The 22807-nt window shown below is 38.7% G+C and overlaps 1 protein-coding gene across 8 annotated transcripts in view; it reads right to left on the bottom strand.

Moving 5' to 3' along the window:
* The window catches only part of LOC109451776 (protocadherin alpha-C2), a 165459-nt gene that overhangs the window by 81830 nt on the left and 60822 nt on the right, over positions 1-22807 (bottom strand). The window contains exon 1 of one of the 8 annotated variants that reach the window (XM_074313662.2): positions 18668-21473. The exons of 6 other annotated variants lie outside the window; for them this stretch is intronic. In XM_074313662.2, coding sequence (XP_074169763.2) covers positions 18668-21031 — 2364 coding nt within the window. In that variant the 5' untranslated portion in view covers positions 21032-21473. Of the gene's footprint in view, positions 1-11758; positions 14327-18667; positions 21474-22807 lie in introns of those variants that run through there. One more of the 8 variants, XM_074313658.2, reaches the window with a different exon arrangement.

Genomic DNA, 22807 nt, shown 5'->3' with positions numbered 1-22807 from the left:
TTCTCTCAAAGTTAGTGTATGTTTGAATATTTCTATAATAACTTTTTAAATTGTTGACTAAAACGGAGTGGGGAGCAGGCAGCTCCAGCATTCTGGTTTTAAGACTAAAAGTGGGGTTGGTAACTTCAGTGTGCTACTAAGAACCAATCACCTCCAATCACTTCCAAGGAATGTCACAAACCCTTCCCTTATCTCTTCCAAGGAAGTAGGTCAGGCTGCAACATAAGGCAATGTAAATAGTAAATGCTCCTAATTTTGTCTCTCTGAATTAAAGAACAAAATAATCACTGACCCTAAATCTTGGACAAAAGTAAAGCAGGAAACATATCAGCCAACTAAAGTGTTAGTAGAGTCATATCGGTAGTATAGCCATCTTTGGGGATTTTCATTAGGATTGAAATGACCCATAAAAATGAAATTTATTCTTCACTAAATTTCAGAACCAAAACTAAGTATCTACTTTAGTGCCAGAGAATAGAATTTGCATTTCTTTTTAATACTGCTAACCAAGCTAACTGCTTGGGGGTGAAAGGTTATACTTTTCACTTTCCCATTAGCAGCAGATGAAATACACTTGGAGAAATTTACTCAACTTTTAGAATGCCCTGACTTTTAGCTCACCATCTGCCTCCACATGTTTAGACATAACTGTGATTTGTGGGAAGGCAATATTTAGGAGATATTTGGCTATCCCAAAGATGAGAAAAATCTCAAGAACTTTTCCTTTTGTATAAGATGACTGTGTACACATTAAAATCATGAATTAAAACTTTTATTTGGCAGAACCATTCCTTTCTAATATTTCATTTTGTCATTTTATGGCATTTTCCATAATTTCTCCTAATTCATGCATTTTCAGGCTTTTAATTAGGTACAAGTGCAACTTTAAGTGGACTCTATGCAAAAATATAGTCTTGATTTCTGCCTGGGTTCTATTGCCATGAGTATTACAAAGCTCTCTCACCAAACTTGGCCATAAGCTGTACATTCAAAAGATTTCTAGCCATAATGCATAAACTCCTATTAGAGATCTTGAAGCCAAACAGGAAAATAGTAAATCTGATACGCACCAAAGAACTTGTCAGCAAAAGAATATTGTTCTTTAAACAAGATTTTCTTAGTGCTTAAGATTATTCCCTGAGAGTATATTATGTACTTAAGGAAACTAAATTAAAAGACAGGACATCACAATTACATTAAGCAAATTTTGATCCTGTAAAGTAGCTTAATAAAGTATCCAAATCAAGTCTAACAGAGTGGGAGTTTTTTGCAAGTAGAAATCTGTATCACTGTGTCATTCTCTTTTTATTTTTCACTTGAACCCTTTACCAATAACACATTACTACAGAATTTCTTTTTCAAGTGTCTAGTACCAAGGAACTAGGTTTTCTCTATCACATAATACCATATAAAGTTTTTTGGACCTCTTTTTTATGAATCTTCACTCTAACTCTATGCCGTATTTACTACTTTTTATAATTGTGTGCCAATTTTTCAAAAATTACCTTTTATAAAAATATCTTTCTATTTCTTCTTCCAAGTGTAGCCCTCAGAACTTAAAGTCATACTCCAGGTTGGTCAAATCAGGTCCAAGGAATGGAGATCTGGTCCTTTGATTCTAATACTACATATCAAGTAAGAGTTTAAAATTGCATATGGTTCTTTAACAGCTACATCACATACTTTTTTCACGATGAATTGAAAACTAAAATTCACATCCATTTTTTCCTAGATGCTATTAAGCCACAGATCAAAAAGTCCTAGACTTTTATACTTACATTTTTTTGCATACTTAAATTTGCTGCATGTCATTGTGTTAAGAGCTAATCTATCTGGTTCAGTCACATAATACTTTACCTACATTCAAATTGCACATTCCTACATATTTGGTAAGCAGTCACACTAGATCTTCTGAGCTACAGATGAAAATTTTCATGAAGTAGGACTGAAAAGGAAGGCCTATAATTACTACCAAACACCCTACCTGACATCAGATAGTGTCTAACCTGAAATAAAAATCTGACAAAGGTACTATCAACAGTCTCCAAAAAAGACTACATAAATCTCACATTATATTATAGTTTCCAAAAATGCTAAACTAAATCTTACCAGATCATCATTGTGATAGCTGCTTAAAAGGAAATTTGATAAAAATTTGGCAGCTATCACAAAACAATGGCCATCTTCATTTTAAACAGTAAAACACCAGAATTATTCCAATGAAAAATCATGAGCATCACAGGACACTTCACATCATAGTTATTATTCAATACTGAGTTGTATATTCTAGATAAGATAAAGGTATGTGTGTGTGCGTGTATGTGTGTGTGCTAGAAAAGAGGATAAAATGCTACCTGAAAAATTTATAAGTAATATAATTTTCTACTCAAAAAATCCCAGAGAATTACAGAAAAAATAATTAGAACTAAAAAGAGTTCAGTGAGATGATTAGCTTAAAAATAAAAAAAGAACACAGCTTTCCTACATACTTGCAATAACTAGACGAAAAGTGGGATTTCAACCAATTATAGATTAGTGAAAATGGGCATTTTAATGTCTCTTCTCCTCCACAAAACCTACCCAAAACAACAAAAAGTACAGCCAACATAAAATAAAATTACATCTTTGATGAAACTCCGTAAAACATCTGAACTTCACCACAACATATATGAAGAAAAGTTCCCAAGTACCATGAAAATTGGACCAAGATGAAAGAGAATGCTAAGAGAGGATTCCTGCCACTGGAGACCTTGGGAAGAGCTGGTAGATTGAAGTTTTCCAAAGTAGTGGTTCACACTGAGATGCAAAACCAATGACTCCTGATTTGAAACAAAAAGATCTACGTACATAGGCTGAACCAGGCAGGATTCCCCCACAATCCTATTTCTCAGCACAAAACTAAAGAGAAAGCTGGACTGAATGTGATAGTGAGCAGATGCACTATCATTTCAAGAGTCAACCTAAGGATGTGGTAAGCTAAAGAGACAACTGGATGACAAATTGCTCTGCAGCAGCCAGTTCTCATCAGTTGGAGATATTTAAAAGCTAAAGTACACATTAAATAAGGAAAATAAGAAAATGTTCACATTAGTCCAGAGCACTACTGACCCATCCATTTACATTCTCCACTTGCAGACAGCTGGTCCTGAAGGAATTCCTCTCAAATATATAAATAGTAAGTTTTTAAAAAGAGCCAACATAGGCTCTACATAAATATTATAAGAAAGAATAAGAAAATAAATATGAAAACTACAGATAGGAATGCACACCTGAAAATGTTTACTACCAAGCAAATAACATTTTTGACGAGAGCTCTAGTCAAAAGATTCACAAACAATTTCAAAGGGTCTCAGAGAATTAAGAACCAAAAACAGAATTTCAAGGAGAAAATGAAAAGGCCATAGAAGACCATGAAAACTGAACTGGCACAATTCATGAAATAAATGGAAGAGAAATGTAAAATCATCACAGAAATTAAAGCCACATTGGAAAGAGTAAAAAGGTGAACAAGCTCTGTCTGGTACACAGTCCAGAACAAGAGGAAACATTTAAGAAGGTTGAGAAAAACAAATGGAAAAAACAAGTAATTTAAAATAATTAAAAGGGAAAATATAGCTTTGGAACACAGAAAAAGGAGATCTAGCATACTCCTAATAGATATCCTTAAAAAAAAACACACAAAAAACAAAAACAAAAAAAATCCAGACACTCAAGAAAAAATTTTCAGATACAAATAAACTTCGGATTTCAGCTTTCAGCAATGTAAGTCTAGTTTGTCTTCAGCCAGTGAAATACCAAGGGTAACAAAGTATGCTTTCTTACCTCAATGAAAGGAAATTAGAAATCAATAACAAAAAGAAATTTGGGGGATTCACAAATATGTGGAAATTAAATAACATAATGCTGAAATAACTAATGGGTCAAAGAAGAAACAACAATGGAAATTAGAAAATACTCAGCGATGAAAGAAAATGAAGACACAACATATGAAAACTTAAACATATACACTAAAGTAGTGCTTAGAGGAAAATGTATAGCCATAAATGTTAACACTGAAAAAGAAGAAATATCTCAAATCAATAACCTAAACTTCCACTTTAAAACACTGGAAAAATAAAAGCAAACCAAAAGGAAATAAGCAGAAGGATGGAAATAATTAGGATTAGAGCAGAAGTAAATGAAATAAAGAATGGAAAAACAGTAGAGAAAGACAATTAAGCCACAAATTGGTTCTTTGAAAAGATCAACAAAACTGACAAATCTTTAGCTAGATTGACCAAAGAAAAAGCCAGAAGACTAAAATTACTAAAACCAGAAATGAAAGAGGAGCCACTACTACTGACCTTACAGAAATAAAAAGGATTATAAGAGAATACTATAAACAATTGTATGCCAATGTAGCTTAGATTAAATGATAAAATTCCTAGAATACACAAATACCTAAACTGATTCAAAAAGATACAGAAAATCTGAATGGATCTATAAAAAGTAAAGAGATTGAATTAGTAACAATACAACTATATAAAACAACAACAACAAAAAGCAAGACCAAAAAGCATCATGAATGAATTCTACCAGACATTTAAATAAATATTAATATCAGTTCTTTACAAATTCTTCCAAAGAACAGAAGAGGAGTGAACACTTCCTAACTCATTCTAAGGGCAATATTACCTTGATACCAAAGCCAAAGATATTACAAGAAAAGGAAACTGCAGACGAATATCTCTTATGAATATAAACACAGAAATAATGCAACAAAACACTAGAAAACCAAATTCAGCAATATCTAAAAGGGATTATACACCATGACCAAGAGGGTGTTATCCCAGAAATACAAGGTTGGTATAACATAAGAAAATCAATAAATGTAATACATCATATGTATTAGTTTGCCTGAACTGCCATAACACAGTACCACAGACTAAGTGACTTGAAAAACAGAATTTATTTTCTTATAATTCTGAAAGCTAGAATTCTATGATCAATGTGTCTAAAAAGTTAGTTTCTTCTGAGGCTTCTCTCCTTGGGTTGTAAATGGCCATCTTCTCCCTGTGTCTTCACATGGTCTTTCCTCTGTGTATGTTGATGTCCTAATTTCCTTTTCTTATAAGAACACCAAAAATATTGCACTCGGGAATTTTATCTGCAAATATAATTACATTCTGAAGTACTGGGGGTTATAGTGAAGTACTGGGGGTGTCAACATATAAATTGGGGGGGGCATAATTCACTCCATAATAACATATCAATTGATTAAAATACAAAAACCACATGATTATCTCAATAGATGCAGAAAAATCATTTCACAAGATCCAACACCATTTCATAATAAAATCAACCAACAAAGTAGGAACAGAAGGAAATTTCCTCATTCTGATAGGGGCACTCATGAAATAAAGAAAGCAAAACAGCAGAGAAAGACAGTGAATTCAAAAATGGATTCTTTGAAAAGACCAACAAAACTGACAAGCCTTTAGCTAGACTGACCAAGAGAAAAAGGCACAAGGCTAAAATTACTAAAAACAGAAATGAAAGAGGGAACATTACTACTGACCTACTGACACGTAACATTGTAGGTGAAAAAGTGTATGCTTTTGCTCTAAGATCAGAAACAAGTCAAGGATGTTCTCACCACTTCTATTCAACATTGTACTGGAGGTTCTAGCCAGGGCAATTAGGCAAGAATATGAAACCAAAGACATTCTGATTGGAAAGGAAAATTAAAACTATCTCTATTTACAGATGACATGACCTTGTATGTTGAAAATCCTAAAGAATCCACTAAAAACTACAAAACTAATAAATGACATCAGCATGGGTATAGAATAAATGATTAATATACAAAAATCAATTATATTTTATACACAAACCAATGTAAAATTAACCGACAAAAAAATGAAACAACAAAATAATTCCATTTACAATAGCATCAAAAAGATAAAAATATTAAGGAATAAATTTAACAAAATAAATATAAAATGTATGCTCTGAAAGCTACAAAACATTTGTGAAAGAAATTAAAGATCTAAATAAATGGGGGAAAAGTCCCATGTTCATGAATCAGATGACTTTATAATGTTAAGATGTCAATACCCCCCAAACTGATCTACAGCTTCAATAAACTATCAAAAGTAAGCTGGCTTCCTTGCAGAAATCAATAAACTGATCCTAAAATTCCTGTGGAAATGCAAGGCACTCAGAAAAGCCAAAACAATCTTGAAAAAAAGAACAAAGTTGAAGTAACGATACTTCCTGATTTAAAATCTTACCACAAAGCTACAATAAGTAAAAGAATGTGGTGCTGGGATAAAGATAGACACATAGATCAATGGAATAGAATTTAGAATCCAGAAATAAACTCCCACATTTATTGGTCAATTGATTTTCAACAATGGTTCCCAAACATTTCAATGGGGAGAAAATAGTTCTTTACAATAAATGATGCCAGGGCATCTGGATATCCACTTGCAAAAGAATGAAGTTAGATGGCTACCACATACCATATACAAAATTAAATCAAAATGGATCAAAATGACACCAACAAGATTTCAGAATAGGAAGTCCCAGACCTCATTCCCCCATAAACGTACCAATTGATGACATATAGACAAAATACCTTTATGAGAATTTCAGAATCCAGTTGAGAAGTTGAAGTACCCCAGGTAAGCACAAAGTGGAAACAGCTACTTTGAAACAAATAAGAAGGGTAATTTTAATTTACTCACACCAGCCCCTCCTTCAAGCTGACACAGCTCAGCAGCAGGAAAAAACACCCTGGCTTGCTACTTCACCTTCAAGGAGAAAGAGGAGAGTAGAGCATGTGTCCAACGTTTCAGCTTCTCATTCAGAGAACTGATGGATGACTGGAAGCCATGACGAAAAAAGAAGAGCAGGGGGCAGCCTGTTTCCTCAGAAAGGAGAAAGAGGAATGAGTATGCATCCAGCCTTTCAGGTTACATGAGGGCTGTTCAAGGGACTGGTATCTGTCTCAGCTGACTTATAACTTGGTATGCTGACAGGGAACCAGCATACTTTGGATGCCTAGTGGCCACTGAGAACAAGGGAGAGCAGGTTGCCTCTATAGAACCAGAAAATTAAAATGCTGCAGACAGACACTAGAGGGAGCAAGACAGATCATTTTAAATTATCCAGTCAAGAGGAACAAAAGAAAAAAAATAGTAGTGAAAAGGAATGAAGAAAGCCTATGGGACTTATGGAACATCATTAAAAGAAACAATCATTGGAATTTCAGAAGGAGAAGAGAGCAGGCAGGAAAGGGTAGAAAACTTATTTAAAGAAATAATGACTGAGAACTTCCCAAACCTGGGAAGAGATTTGGACATCCAAGTTCATGAACCTAAGAGGTCACCACAAATTTCAATGCAAAACAATTTTCTCCAAGACAAATTATAATAAAACTGTAAAAAATTAAAGACAAAGAGAATTTTAAAAGCAACAAGAGAAAAAAATATCTCATACAAGAGCACCCTTATAAAGCTAACAGTGAATCTCCCAGTAGGAACATTGCAGGCCAGGAGAGAGTGGGGTGATATATTCAAAGAAGTGAAAGAAAATAACTGCCAAACAAGAATACTTTATCCTGCAAAGTTGTCCTTCAGAAATGAAGGTGAGATACAGACTTTACCAAACAAATAAAAGCTGAAGCAGTTCATCACCATTAGATCTGCAGTACAAGAAATGCTGAAAGCAGTTCTTCAAGTTGAAATGAAAGGATGTTAACTAGTAACATGAAAACATATGAAAATAAACAATACACTGGTAAAGGTGTATACTAACAATGTAATATGGTGGTGTGATAACCACTTAACTCTATTATAGTTAAAGGACAAAAATATTAAAAATAGCTATAGCTACAATAATTTATTAATGAATATAACAATATTAAAAGATGTAAATTGTGACAACAAAAGTATAAAATGAGGGGGAATAAAAGAGTAGAGATTTTGTATGTGATCAAAGTCAAGCTGTTACCAGCTTAAAATAGACTGTTATATCTATAAGATGTTTCAAGTAAGCCACAGGGTAACCACAAAACAAACAAACAAACAAACAAACAAACAAAAACTATAGTAGAGACACACAAGACAAAGAAACGGGAAGCAAAGTACACCACTAGGGAAAATCATCAATTCACAAAGGAAGATAGCAAGAAGGGAGGAAAGAAACAAAGGATCTATAAAAGAGCCAGAAAATAATTAACAAGATGGCAATAATAAGTCCTTACCAATCAGTAATTACTTTAAATGTAAATGGACTAAATTCTCATTCAAAAGGCATAGAGTGACTGAATAGATTTAAAAAAAAAAAAGACCCAACTACATGCTGCCTCTGAGACATTCATGTCAGCTTCAAGAACATACATAGGCTCAAAGTGAAGAGATAGAAATACATATTTCATGCAAGTGGAAACCAAAAGAGAGAGCAAGGGTAGTTACACTTATATCAGACAAAATGGACTTTAAGTAAAAAACTTTAATAAGAGAAAAATAAGGTCATTATCATGAAAAAGGGGTCAACTCATCAATTCATCAAGAGGACATAACAGTTGTAAATATATATGCACCCAACATCAGAGCACATAAATATAAAAATCAAATACTAACAGATCTGAAGGAAGTAATAGCAACACTAGCACAATAGTGGGGGACTTCAACCCCACTTTCATTAATGGGTAGATCATCCAGACAGAAAATCAGTAAGGAAACACTGAACTTGAACTATACTTTAGACCAAATGGACCTAACAGACATATATACAGAATATTCCATCCAAAGGCAGCAGAATACACATCCTCCAGGATAGATCATATGTAGGTCACAAAACAAGTCTTTGTAAATTTCAAGACTGAAATCATATGAAGTATCTTTTCTGACTACAAAACTAGAAATCAATAACAGGAGAAAAACTGGAAATTTTACAAATATGTGTAAGTTAAACAACACACTCCCAAAAACCAATGAATCAAAGATGAAATCAAAGAGAAATTTAAAAAAAAATCTTGAAACAAGTGAAAATGGAAACACAACATACTGAAACTTATGCAATTCAACAAAAGCCACTCTAAGAGGGAAGTTTATAATGATAAATGTCTACATCAAGAAAAATGGTCTCACTTACATGGAATCTAAAACAAGCAAACAAAAAATCTCATAGATACAGGGAACAGATTTGTGGTTGCCAGATGCAGGAGATGGGGGATGGGTGAAGGTATTCAAAAGGTAAAATTTTCCACTTATAAGATAAATAAGTCATGGGGATGTAATGTACAGCATGGCAATCATAGTTATAGTTAACATTATACTGTATATTTGAAAGTTGCTAAAAGAGTAGATGTTAAAAGTTCTCACAACAAGAACAAAAATTGTTAACTATGTATGGTGATAGATGTTAACTAGACTGATGTACAGATCACTTCAGAACATATACAAATATCAAATCATTACATTGTACACCTGAAACTAGTAATGGTATATATCAATTATACCTCAATCTAAAAATTAAATTAAATTTTAAAAATAAATGTTTATTAAATGAATTTCATTAATGAATGTTCAATATAAGAGTTGCGAAGATCTCCCCTAAACCTGGAGACCTTAAAATCCATAAGACAAAAATAGACATATTTTAATATAGAAATTTAAATATACTTTTAAATGGCAAAATATACTATAAATAAATCAATATAAATTATATAGGGGCAAAATATATTGTGATATAGGTGGGAGGTGAAAGTTAATACCTGCATTTTACAGAGAACTTTCCCAAATTGAAAAACTAAAACTTTTTTCAATTAAAAAATGGATAATTTAATTAATAAATCAAAGAAAAGCAAATACAAATGACAATATGTGCAAACTCACCGATGGTAGATAGGAGTGAAAGTTAAAGTAATAATGAAATATCATTTTATAGAGATCAAAGTGGCAGAATGCAAGACCACCATTTCTTTTGGAGATAAAAGGGAGAGTGCTCACAACTTGTTGCTGCAAATTAAAAGTACTACAAAATACTTGGAAAGTAATCTAACAACACATTTTAAAATTAAATTATTACTCTTTGATGCGTCAATTCCACATCTGAAAATAATTTCTGTAGAAATAAGAGCACCAATATTTTAGGAATATGTAAATTATAATACGGCATGGTTTGTCAGGGCAAAATAACACTTGGAAAAAGTGCTCACCAACAGGTTAATAACTGAATATATAAATGATACATCCACACTATAAAGTACTGTACGGCCATTAAAAGTAACAGATTTGTAGGAATTTCCACAATATTTTTTGGGTAGAAAGCCTGTGGGATATAAAACTGAAAGCAACAAACAAACAAGATAAACAAACAAACAAAAACTCACAGACACAAACAACAGTTTAGTGGTTACCTGAGGGTAAGGGAGGAGGGGAAGTGGTAGAAGAGGGTAAAGGGGGTCACATACATGCTGATTGAAGGAGAATTGACTTTGGCTGGTAAATACACTGCAATAAATACACTGCAATATATAAATGATGTATTATAGAATTGTACATTTGAAACCTATATAATTTTACTAACCAATGTCACTCCAATAAATTTAATTTAAAAAATTGCCCCCAGAAATCCATTTAAAAAGAAAGTAAAATGCATTATCTAGGCTAATAAATTTTCAAAAAGAAAGAATAACAAAAACTCACTAGGTATATACATGTATATGTGACTGCAAATAAAAATGTGAAAGAAGGGGCAGCCGGATGGCTCAGTTGGTTAGAGGGTGAGCTCTCAACAACAAGGTTGCCAGCTCGATTCCCCGCATGAGATGGTGGGCTGAGCCCTTTGCGGCTAAGACTGAAAACAGTGACTGAACTTTGAGTTGAGCTGCGCCCTCCACAACAAGATTGATGAGCACCTGGAGAAACACACTGTTCCCCAATATTCCCCAATAAAAAAAAAATGTGAAAGGAAAATCACAAGAGGTTTTCCTATCTGATACCAGAGGGGGAATGCTGATGTACCTTGACAAAAACCAGAAGGCACCAACCTATTTTTTTTTAATAAAGAAAATTGCACCTTTAAATAGACATTTATATTAAAAGCTTTGATGCTCATTAAAATAAAACATGTATGTGGGTATATTATAATTCTTTTTAATAAAAAGATTTAAAGTTTTTAAATCATGGTTAACTTCATTGAAACAAACGTTTTCTAAATGCTTAACTACTCACAATGTGTGGTTTCTTGTAAACGCTTACATACATAATAAATACTTATAAACTATTAACAGGGCTCAGGCGGTTAGAGCTCCATGCTCCTAACACCTAAGGATGCCGGTTGGATTCCCACATGGGCCAGTGGACTCTCCACCACAAGGTTGCCAGTGCAACTCCTCCAGTCCTGCAAGGGATGGTGGGCTCCGCCCCCTGCAACTAATAACGGCAACTGGACCTGGAGCTGAGCTGCGCCCTCCACAACTAAGACTGAAAGAACAACAACTTGACTTGGAAAAAAAAGTCCTGGAAGTACACACTGTTCCCCAATAAAGTCCTGTTCCCCTTCCCCAATAAAATCTTAAAAAAAAAAAAAAAAATACAACAGTAACAAAGGATTAGTGTTATTGACAATTTATACTGACTTTTTACTTAAGATTTCAATCTGAAAAATAAACTCATATCAGAACACTCATTAAATGTCATAACGACTACAAGCAAAATTAGAAAGACAAATTAAAATAGAAACACAACTTTAAAGGCGATCTCACCTGTTTCAAAAGTTCTGAATTTGCTTCTCTTTCACTTGTTCCCTCTGCAGAACTAAGACATGGAGGAAGACTGGGGCTGAAGGCCATGAGGTCGGCCTTGGGCGGGCCCTCCCCAGAGCACACCCTCTGCCGCCTCTGCTGCGAGTACGACCAGCTCCCCACGGCGCTGGAGCACACCAGCGTGGGCTTCCCGGGCCCGCACACGCCCTGGGTGGGCGGCGCCGAGCACCGCAGCGCCGTGTACAGCAGCAGCGTGAGCACCAACAGGCTGGACACCGCGCAGATGGCGATGATCAGGTACACGTTCACATCCACTAGAGCCGTGTCCACACTTGTGGTCCCCGGAGACATCCGCAAGGGGGTCTTCGGCGCCTGGCCGCTGTCCACCAGCGACAGCAGCGCGGTAGCCGTGGCCACCAGCGCAGGTTCGCCGTGGTCCTTCACCAGCACCAGCAGGCGCTGGCGCGGCGGATCCGCCTCGTCCAGGGCGCGTGTCGTGCTGATCTCGCCCGTGTACAGCCCCACGCGGAACGGGCTGCGCGCGCTTCCCACCGACGGCTGCAGCTCATAAGACAGCCACGCGTTGTAGCCCGAATCCGCGTCCACCGCGCGCACCTTCGCCACCACGTGGCCCGCACCCACGGACCGCGACACCGTCTGGCTCATCGCGCCGCCCACGCCGCCCGCCCCAGGCGGCAGCAGCGCCGGCGCGTTGTCGTTCTCGTCCAGCACGAACACCTGCAGCGTCACGTTGCTGCCCAGAGGCGGCACGCCCGCGTCGCGCGCGCTCACCTGGAACTGCAGCAGCTCCAGCTCCTCGTGGTCCAGCGGCTGCAGCGCGTACACCTTGCCGCTCTCCGCGTGCACAGACACGTAGCTCGACAGCGCACGCTCGCCCACCCGCCGCTCCACCAGCGAGTAGGACACCAGCGCGTTCTCCTGCGCGTCCGCATCCCGCGCAGACACCGTGAAGATGTGGCAGCCGGGCGGGTTGTTCTCCTTCACGAACACCGTGTACTCGGGCTGCGCGAACGCCGGCGCGTTGTCGTTCACGTCGGCCACCTCCACGGACACGCTGGCGGTGGCCGACAGCGAAGGCGAGCCCCCGTCCCGCGCGGTCACTACTACAGCGTAGTCCGACACGCTCTCGCGGTCCAGGGCGCTGTCCAGCACCAGCGAATAGTAATTCTTGAAGGTGGACACGAGCTTGAAGGGGACATGAGGTGTTAGTGAGCAGGTCACCTGTCCGTTCGCGCCAGAGTCACGGTCGGACACGCTGACCAAGGCGATGACAGTGCCCACCTGAGCATCCTCACGCACAGGGAGAGACAGAGAAGTGATAGTAACTTCTGGGGCGTTATCATTTATATCTAGTACTTTCACCAAAATGGTACAATGACCGGCCATTGGAATATTTCCCTTGTCAATTGCCTCCACCGATATTTCATACAATTTCTTTTGTTCGAAATCCAGGTTACCTTTTGTCCTAATTTCTCCACTATTGGGATTTATAATAAATGCATTTAACACTACAGGAGATACAGGCCTTCTGAATGAATAGATTATGTCTCCATTTATACCATCATCAGGATCTGTGGCATTTAGCTTGATCACTAATGTTCCATTAAATGGGTTCTCTATAACGCTCACCTTGTAAATGGATTGGTCAAATTCTGGGGCATTGTCATTCACATCCAGAATTGTGATCAGCAGCTGAACTGTGCCAGTCAGCTGGGGTTTACCTCCATCATTGGCTGTCAATAATAAACTATGTTCCTGAATTTCCTCTCTGTCCAATGATTTCCTCAATACAAGTGTTAATGAAGACGTTTGTTCACGGTTGTTTTGTGCGTCCAAAGCGAAATAATCGTTGGGATCGATTCGGTAAGTCAAGGCCGAGTTTACTCCAATATCTGCATCGGATGCGCCATCTAGTGGAAACCGAGTTTCCGGAGGTCTAGTTTCTGCAATGATTATTCTTTTCTTACTCTCTGGGAACACAGGTGGGTTGTCGTTAATATCTTTCACCTCCACCTCCACATGGAAAACCTGCAACGGTCTCTCCACGATCACCTCCAAGTGGATGCTGCACTCCAGACTCCGCTCACACAGCTCCTCGCGGTCGATCCGAGAATTCACAAACAAAATGCCATTCTGCAGATTTACCTCCAGGAGGTCCCGGCGGCCTTTGGACGCCACCCGGAACAGGCGCGGTACCAGCTCCGCCAGCTCCAGCCCCAGGTCCTGCGCGATGCGGCCCACGAAGGTGCCGTGTTTGGCCTCTTCGGGGACCGAATAGGTGACCTGGCCGCTCACAGTCTCCCAGGCTGAGAAGAGCAGAAGCGAGAGCAGCAGACGCCGGGCTCCTGGTCCTCCTCTCCAGGAAAACAGCATGGTACACTCAAAAAATTTCAGAGATATCTAACGTACTATATAGAATACCTTACCTCAAACTGACTCTCAAGGTCCAAGTTTACGGCCTTCTATTGCGGGAGGATTCGCTAGAGGTTTTCCACTATATGCCAAATCTTCTGCAGGAAGGAAGAAGCGGAGGCTTTCTTTGGGGAAACGTTCTCAGTCAAGAGCGACACCATGCGCATGAATGTGTAAGTGTAAAAATGATTCCGTCTTCATATTTTCTGTTGATGTAGGTTTATTTTCTTGCTTTTCGTGACGTTTTTCACTGCAAATACGTAATTGAAAATTAAATGTTTTTCTTTCCAGTAACAGTAAATCACTGTATTCTTCTCAGCATTGGATGCTAGTTGAAAATTGGTTGATGAGTCCTATTTTTCCACAAATACACGTCTGCATGTGTAAAACTTCCGTGCAGAATTTCAAGAGGGGGAATACTCTATGTTCACTTTTGGAAATCAGCCTCTAGTTCTGCAAAGCTTTGTTGGTTTTGGTGGGAATGTCCTTTTCCTGTGGTATTTTTTGAGACCTGTTCACACAACAGCCATTGATTCCAAATGGAAACATAACCAATTACATAATATGATGAACATGGAAAATATTGGTAAGTGATATACCCGCTTTCAAATAAGTACACCATGTTTATAAATACCCCCAAATATGATTGGGAAGTGTGGATAAAATAGGATCAAATATTTGTATTTGAGGTAAGTGTCCAGTCAATGTGTGTATGAATTTATGTGTTGAGTGTGTGCGTGCTAAACACAATTTTCAAAAACACACAATAATTTAGACCATTTAGATATAATAATGCTTTAAAGTTCTGGTTTCTCTTTGTATAAAACATGCCAAGAATTAGCATCCTATGTATTTGAATTTAAACAACAAACAATAGGTTAAACTTCCCTCTTCCCTTCCCCATCTTACACTATCGCTGGGGAAAATCTTACTATCACTTAAATTGACAGATTTTTCCAACCAACATCATGTTGACACAGATGTTAACACATCTTTAACAAGGAAGAGAGGAAGGGAATCTTACTTTTTTATCTATTGCAATAACTGTCTTTATCAGGCCCCAAAGTTCAAGGCCAAATAGTGCCATGAAACATATAGCATAGTTCCAATAATTCGCTTGCCTGTTCTGTGCACAACTCTGCAGTAAATAATACTTGGGTTCATTTATGTATCTTTGCTCTGCTCTGAAACTTGAGTAGAGTGTTTGGTATTCTTACCCTCATCCTCCTGTCCTGCTCCATTACTTTTATTAACATAGTTTTACTCTTATAAGGGAAATAGTCCCTTGATTCTTTCTAATTGTTCTTGTTTATCAGGCTCTACTTTGTCTCACTTACCTCTCCACCTAATCTAGACTACATAGTCAATCATTTAAAACATGTCCTTCCACACACCCTAGAAGCACTCACCTACTTATATTACTCCTCTAACACTTTAGCTTCCAACACACAGCCTAATATCCATTTTGTTCTTTTCTCCTATTGAGCTTCAGTATAAGAAAGTCACTTAACCCTGATGACTATATTCTCTACAGTTTACTCTCAACTTTACCTTGATTGGGCCCTCAAATGAATTCATAATTAACTTTTCCTTCATACCTACAGAGGGTCTTCTATATTCTTTCCCCCTCTCTTCTCAAATTCCCAACCTCATTCCAATCACCTGGTTCTCAGATGATTTACCCAGAGAGATAAGTCATCAATATGAACATAATGACTCTCTTCTTATATCAACTTTTTTCTTTCTAGTCTCTATTTTCATTCACCACTAAGGAAAAATGGTCCCCACATTTAAGGCCAACCCTACACTCTTTAAAAATTTTTATCTGTTTTATTCTTCATACTTTTCATCTTCATTTTCATTCTTTCTCTGCTTGTCTCATCTTCAATATCTTCTTCTTCACTTGCTTCTTTCCCTCATACTACAAAAACAGTCAAGTGTCTTTAACTATTAATATATAAACTTACTACTTCTGAAAAAAAGTCTTTTATCTCTTCCTCTTCACATCTAACATTTACTCAATACATTGCACTTTAAGTTTTATTTCAGCAGTATGTTGTCTAACTATCTTACGATTTTAAGTACTATAGTAGGTTGAATGGTGCCCCCAAATAAAGATATGCCCACATCTTAATCCCTGAAACCTGTGAATATTACTTTCTGTGGCAAAATATATGATTAAGTTAAGGATCTTGAGAGGAGGCAATTATCCTGGGTTATGCATGTGGGCCCTAAAGTATAATCACATGTATCCTTATAAAACAAACATATGGAGCACAAGAGGAGGCAATGTGACCATGGAGGCAGAGATTGGAGTGGTACAGCCACAAGCCAAGGAACTCTGACAGCCATCAAGAGCTGGAAGAGAAAAGAGATTCTCCCTTGGATCTCCAGAGCAGGTACAGCCTTGCCAACACTTTGATTTTGGACTCCTGGTCTCCAGAACTGTGGGAGAATAAATTTTTGTTGTCTTAAGCCTTCCAGTTATTGATAATTTGTTACAGCAACCCCAGGAACTAACACACCAACCCACCTAAATTCTTTATTTGGACACATTGCTTTTCATTTTTCAATCTCTCTTTGGTAATTTTATACTTTTATGGATTTATTTTTTCCCTAAGGGAATTACAAAGCTACATGTGTAATCTCCCCTGAGTTCCAGATCCACAATTCCAATCATAATGGTATTCTCCTAGAATCTTAAGAGTAATATTTTCTTGTATGTTCCTCTCCATCTCCTAGCTGCACAAGCACACACAAACTGTTTCTCCAACTCTATTCTGCATCTTCATTAATGGCGATCTCATCCTCCCAGGTAACTGAACTAAGAAAGTTAGTGTCATCTTACACTTTTTATTTCTCTTGTCATTATATTGAGTCTGTCATTATCTGGCTGCTTTCCCTTTGCCAATGCTGCTTGCATACATTTCTCTCAATCCATTTCGACTGTCATAATTTAATTCTTCTTACTTAATACCTAAAGTATTATCAAAGAATCTTTACCAGCTTTTCCTACCTTCAGAATCTCCCCTGCTCCAGTCCTTCAAGTACACATTCACTAGAACAAAGTGCTCATTTATTCACACTTATCTGTCCATCTGTAATACTTTCCTGTTGAAATGTTATCTATCCTTCAAGCTCTCTTCACTAAAACACTGCTTAACCTCTGGAGCCCACTCCAACTTCTACAATGGAGGGACTCACCCAGTCAGTTTATTTCAATAGAATATATTTATTTCAAAATTATTGATTGAACATATGCTATATTCCATGTCCTAAACTAAAGCTATGTGAGACTGTAGTAGGTAAAGGGCAGGAAAGTGTAATGCCTTCGCTCCCAGGCTGAGGAATTTAAGGCTTTACACTCCAGTCAAAGAGAAGCCTCTGAATATTTGGAAGAAAATTACAACATGTAAAATGCACTTTAGAACATTCACCTGATAATAGTCTCAGAGCAGTTAATACACCGTAAAGAGTTTGAGATCCTCCAAAACTGAGTTTAAGCTACTTCTCACTGTCTATGTGGCTTAAGCTTCAGGTTTCTCATAAGTAAAATGACAATCATAAATATTGTACCTGTATATAGGGCTGACTTGATAATTAAATGAGATAATAAATATCTTAGCACAGGTCCTAGAAATTAATAGGGGATCAATAATTATTCTTATATTTTATTGAATAAAAAACTTATTAATTGTAAGGTGCACCATTACTTATGTGCTACCAAGAAAGAAAACAGCTAGGTAAATTATTGCAAACCATCAATTATAAGATGCATCCTAATTTGGGTGGTTATTAAAACATTTTAAATATGAAATGACTTTGTTATATATTATGTAAATAAGGGTGGTAGTCAATCCCACTTCAAAGAAAGAAGGCACTGCCTATGAACAACAAAATATTTCATCTTAGAATTAATAACATACAATTATTTTGTTATAATATCTGGAAGAAGAGTGTATTAAAATTACACCAGGGATCACGGAGGCTATTTTACAAGCCTATGCACATAAACAATAGTAAAGGAATCCAGATAATGGTATTTGGAAACTCTTTGTATTAATCTTGCAAATATCTGTAATCATAAAATTAAGTTGAAATTAAAAATAAATTTAAGAGTTACCAAAGACCTATACAATTTTACTGTGGAGTACTAATATTTTTCAAGGCTAATCATTCATAGATAATAGGGAAAATGATAGAACTATAAAACTTTAAAGCATGGTGATCAATGGCCTGCAGTTCATATGTGTGTGTGTGTGTGTGTGTGTGTGTGTGTGTGTAATCTCATTCGCTAATACATGAAAAATGGGGCAAATACATGAAAAGTCAAAATGACTAAGAATGATTGAGTCTACCACAGAGGAGGACATATGGACGGTTTAAAGGATAATGTGAAGGAAAAAAAAAAAAGAGGATGTATTTATACCTTAACAGAAAGTTCTTAAAGGGAACAAATAGATATGCATGACTTACTTCACTGGATGTATTTAAACAATCTTCTCGTGACTGAGGAAGGCTGGGGCTGAAGGCCATGAGGTCGGCCTTGGGCGGGCCCTCCCCAGAGCACACCCTCTGCTGCCTCTGCTGCGAGTACGACCAGCTCCCCACGGCGCTGGAGCACACCAGCGTGGGCTTCCCGGGCCCGCACACGCCCTGAGTGGGCGGCGCCGAGCACCGCAGCGCCATGTACAGCAGCAGCGTGAGCACCAACAGGCTGGACACCGCGCAGATGGCAATGATCAGGTACACGTTCACATCCACTAGAGCCGTGTCCACGCTCGTGGCCCCTGGAGACATCCGCAAGGGGGTCTTCGGCGCCTGGCCGCTGTCCACCAGCGACAGCAGCGCGGTAGCCGTGGCCACCAGCGCAGGCTCACCGTGGTCCTTCACCAGCACCAGCAGGCGCTGGCGCGGCGGATCCGCCTCGTCCAGGGCGCGTGTCGTGCTGATCTCGCCCGTGTACAGCCCCACGCGGAACGGGCTGCGCGCGCTTCCCACCGACGGCTGCAGCTCATAAGACAGCCACGCGTTGTAGCCCGAGTCCGCGTCCACCGCGCGCACCTTCGCCACCACGTGGCCCGCGCCCACGGACCGCGACACCAGCTGGCTCATCGCGCCGCCCACGCCGCCCGCCCCAGGCGGCAGCAGCGCCGGCGCGTTGTCGTTCTCGTCCAGCACGAACACCTGCAGCGTCACGTTGCTGCCCAGAGGCGGCACGCCCGCGTCGCGCGCGCTCACCTGGAACTGCAGCAGCTCCAGCTCCTCGTGGTCCAGCGGCTGCAGCGCGTACACCTTGCCGCTCTCCGCGTGCACAGACACGTAGCTCGACAGCGCACGCTCGCCCACCCGCCGCTCCACCAGCGAGTAGGACACCAGCGCGTTCTCCTGCGCGTCCGCATCCCGCGCAGACACCGTGAAGATGTGGCAGCCGGGCGGGTTGTTCTCCTTCACGAACACCGTGTACTCGGGCTGCGCGAACGCCGGCGCGTTGTCGTTCACGTCGGCCACCTCCACGGACACGCTGGCGGTGGCCGACAGCGAAGGCGAGCCCCCGTCCCGCGCAGTCACTACTACAGCGTAGTCCGACACGCTCTCGCGGTCCAGGGCGCTGTCCAGCACCAGCGAATAATAGTTCTTGAAGGTGGACACCAGTTTGAAGGGAACGTCGGGTGACAAGGTGCAAGTCACCTGCCCGTTGACACCAGAGTCGAGGTCGGACACGCTGATCACGGCAATGACAGTGCCCACTTGAGCATCCTCTAGCACCGGGAGGGACAGCGAAGTGACCATTACCTTGGGTGTGTTGTCATTCACGTCTAGAACTTCCACCAGGACCATGCAGTGACCTGCCATGGAAGGAGTCCCTTTATCAATGGCGTTGACATGAATTTCATACTCATTATTCTCTTCAAAATCCAGTTTCCCATAAATTCTGATTTCACCGGTTTCTGGATTTATTGAAAACATGCATTTCTCACTCGCTGGCAAAACCATTCTGATTCCATAGGAAATTTCTTTATTCAGTCCTTCGTCTGGATCAGAAGCGTTCAGTTGAATCACTCTCGTGTCGTTTGGGACATTTTCAAACAGCACGACTTTATAGACAGGTTTATCGAACTCTGGAGCATTATCATTCACATCCAGGATGGTTATTTGAATCTGAACAGAGGCTGTTAGCTGGGGTTTACCACCATCGAGGGCGGTCAGCAATACATTAAGTTCTGGCGTTTCCTCTCTATCCAAGGACTTTTGAAGAACCAGTTCAGGCAATATACTTTTATCGTTTTTCGTTATTATTTTAAGAGTGAAATACTCATTTAGACTTAATCTGTAAGTCAGCTGAGAGTTTACGCCGATATCCGCATCAGAAGCGCCCTCTAGAGGAAACTGAGAGTCCAGAGGTGCAGATTCAGAAATAGGTACCTTTTGTTCTTTTCTGAATACCGGCCAGTTGTCGTTTATGTCCTTCACCTCCACATCCACATGGAAAACCTGCAGCGGTCCCTCCACGATCACCTCCAGGTGGATGCTGCACTCCAGGCTCCGCCCGCACAGCTCCTCGCGGTCGATCCGAGAATTCACAAACAAAATGCCATTCTGCAGATTTACCTCCAGAAGGTCCGCGCGGCCTTTGGATGACACCCGGAACAGGCGCGGCACCAGCTCCGCCAGCTCCAGCCCCAGGTCCTGCGCGATGCGGCCCACGAAGGTGCCGTGTTTGGCCTCCTCTGGGACCGAGTAGTGGACCTGGCCGCTCTCAGCTTCCCAGGCTGAGAAAAGCAGAAGCGAGAGCAGCAGGCGCCGTGCTCCTGGTTTTCCTTGCAAGGAAAACACCATTGCAGATAAGGAGATCTCTGAGATGGGATTGTCAGTTTTAAGGGATCGGTTGCCTGTGAACCTTTATGAGCAGTCTCCCTTTACTGTAAGTATGTTTAGTAAATTTTACCCAGAATTCCAGTTGATATGGAGTCAACCCTATTCTGTGAATTGTTAGAATCTGGGCGCGGATTCCTTTTTCACCTTTTGAGCGTACAGCGACATCATGTGACTGACTGTGTATGTACAAGAAAGATCCTGAGGTTCTTTTTTGTTTAACCACTTCCCAGGTCACTTTAAACTGTTTCGACTTTTGAATACTTTCATGGGTTATTTGTAAATGCCTATTTTTAAATATATATTAGTGACAAAGGACACATACTTCTATTATACTGCAGCTTGTAAAAACATTCTGCTTCAAAGTCTATCATAAAATAATAATGAAATACAGTATGTCAGAAGCTATTGTTTAGCTATCATGAATAATAAAATAAATAATATACATCACTGCTGCCTCTATATTGCTTACAATTCACACGTATAATGACTTTTATCCTACAGAAGCACTTCAGTGCAGAACTTTAGGAGAAAGTAAAGAATTTCATCGTTTAGTAAAGGAAAAGAAAGTAAATAGTTCATTCATATAAATTATTTTATTCATAAAACCGGATGAATATTAGAATTCATCATAAATATGGAAGATGCCATTGTTTTTGGTTCTTTGATGCTCAAATGTGATGACTTTTTATACAACTGCTCTCATTTCCATAACATATTAAGATAAAATAAGGCTTGGGTTCTGGAAAGTTTTATTCTAGAAAGTGTAGAGTTTTCATGTAAATATTAAGTCAAAGCCTCCAAATTTCACAATATTCTAGTAGCACTAAAGCACTAATATGAGAAAGATCTCATAAAATGTTTCGGACCCCAACTCACTGAGTAAAGTCAAAATAATATGAATTTCATCATGGCCTTTAGGTTTCCCTCTAAATTTTTCCCTTCAGGGCAGTTCATAGTTACTCAGAAAATTCCTCTCTTCAGAAAATTAGAATGGTGACTATGATGCAAGGAAAAATCAAAGAACTTTTCATAATTTTATTCATTAATTCAAGATCAGCTTTAAGGAAAAATTAAACACAAATAACATCCCATAGCTAGTTGTGAACAAGTAAATACAGATTTTATAAACTCACTAAAATTCAAGTCAAAAATCTTTAAACCAATACTTTGTCACCATTCCTTCCACATATAATCATAAAGGGGACTGAGATATAAAATATTTACAGAACCAGAAAATAATAACCAAGAATGATTCTACAAATATAAGATAACTTAAATATAAAACTGACTCTTAATTAATCAAAAACATTGATTAATTTTGAATTCGATGCAATCAGACCACGCTTCATTTTCTATCTTCCATTTTCAAAATTAGTCAATGTACCATAATTGCTAAGGAACTTTACTGAAAAAGTAGTGTGTTATGTAGTCCTCATACACTGTTAAGCAGAATTAAATTATTAAACACAGGAACATCTAAATTTAGCTTAACACCTAAACAATCAAACTAGAAAATAGATTGAAATTATAATTTTACAACATAGACTATAATCCTGAAATACAATAAGTATAAAAGACACTAAATTTGTAGAAATTAATCCATGTAGTTTAAAATTATTGAAAGTGTGCATTGATTACATATGTACTGTAAATATGATTTGCAAAATTTTAAACTTCTTAAAACATTCCAATATCTTTGTTTACTAAATTTAAATGACATTCCAAGAACTTCATTTG

The sequence above is a fragment of the Rhinolophus sinicus genome, chromosome 5 (assembly GCF_057876585.1).
Source record: "Rhinolophus sinicus isolate RSI-liver-muscle chromosome 5, RSI-T2T, whole genome shotgun sequence".
NCBI lineage: Eukaryota > Metazoa > Chordata > Mammalia > Chiroptera > Rhinolophidae > Rhinolophus > Rhinolophus sinicus.
This window is presented reverse-complemented; position numbering and strand designations above follow the sequence as displayed.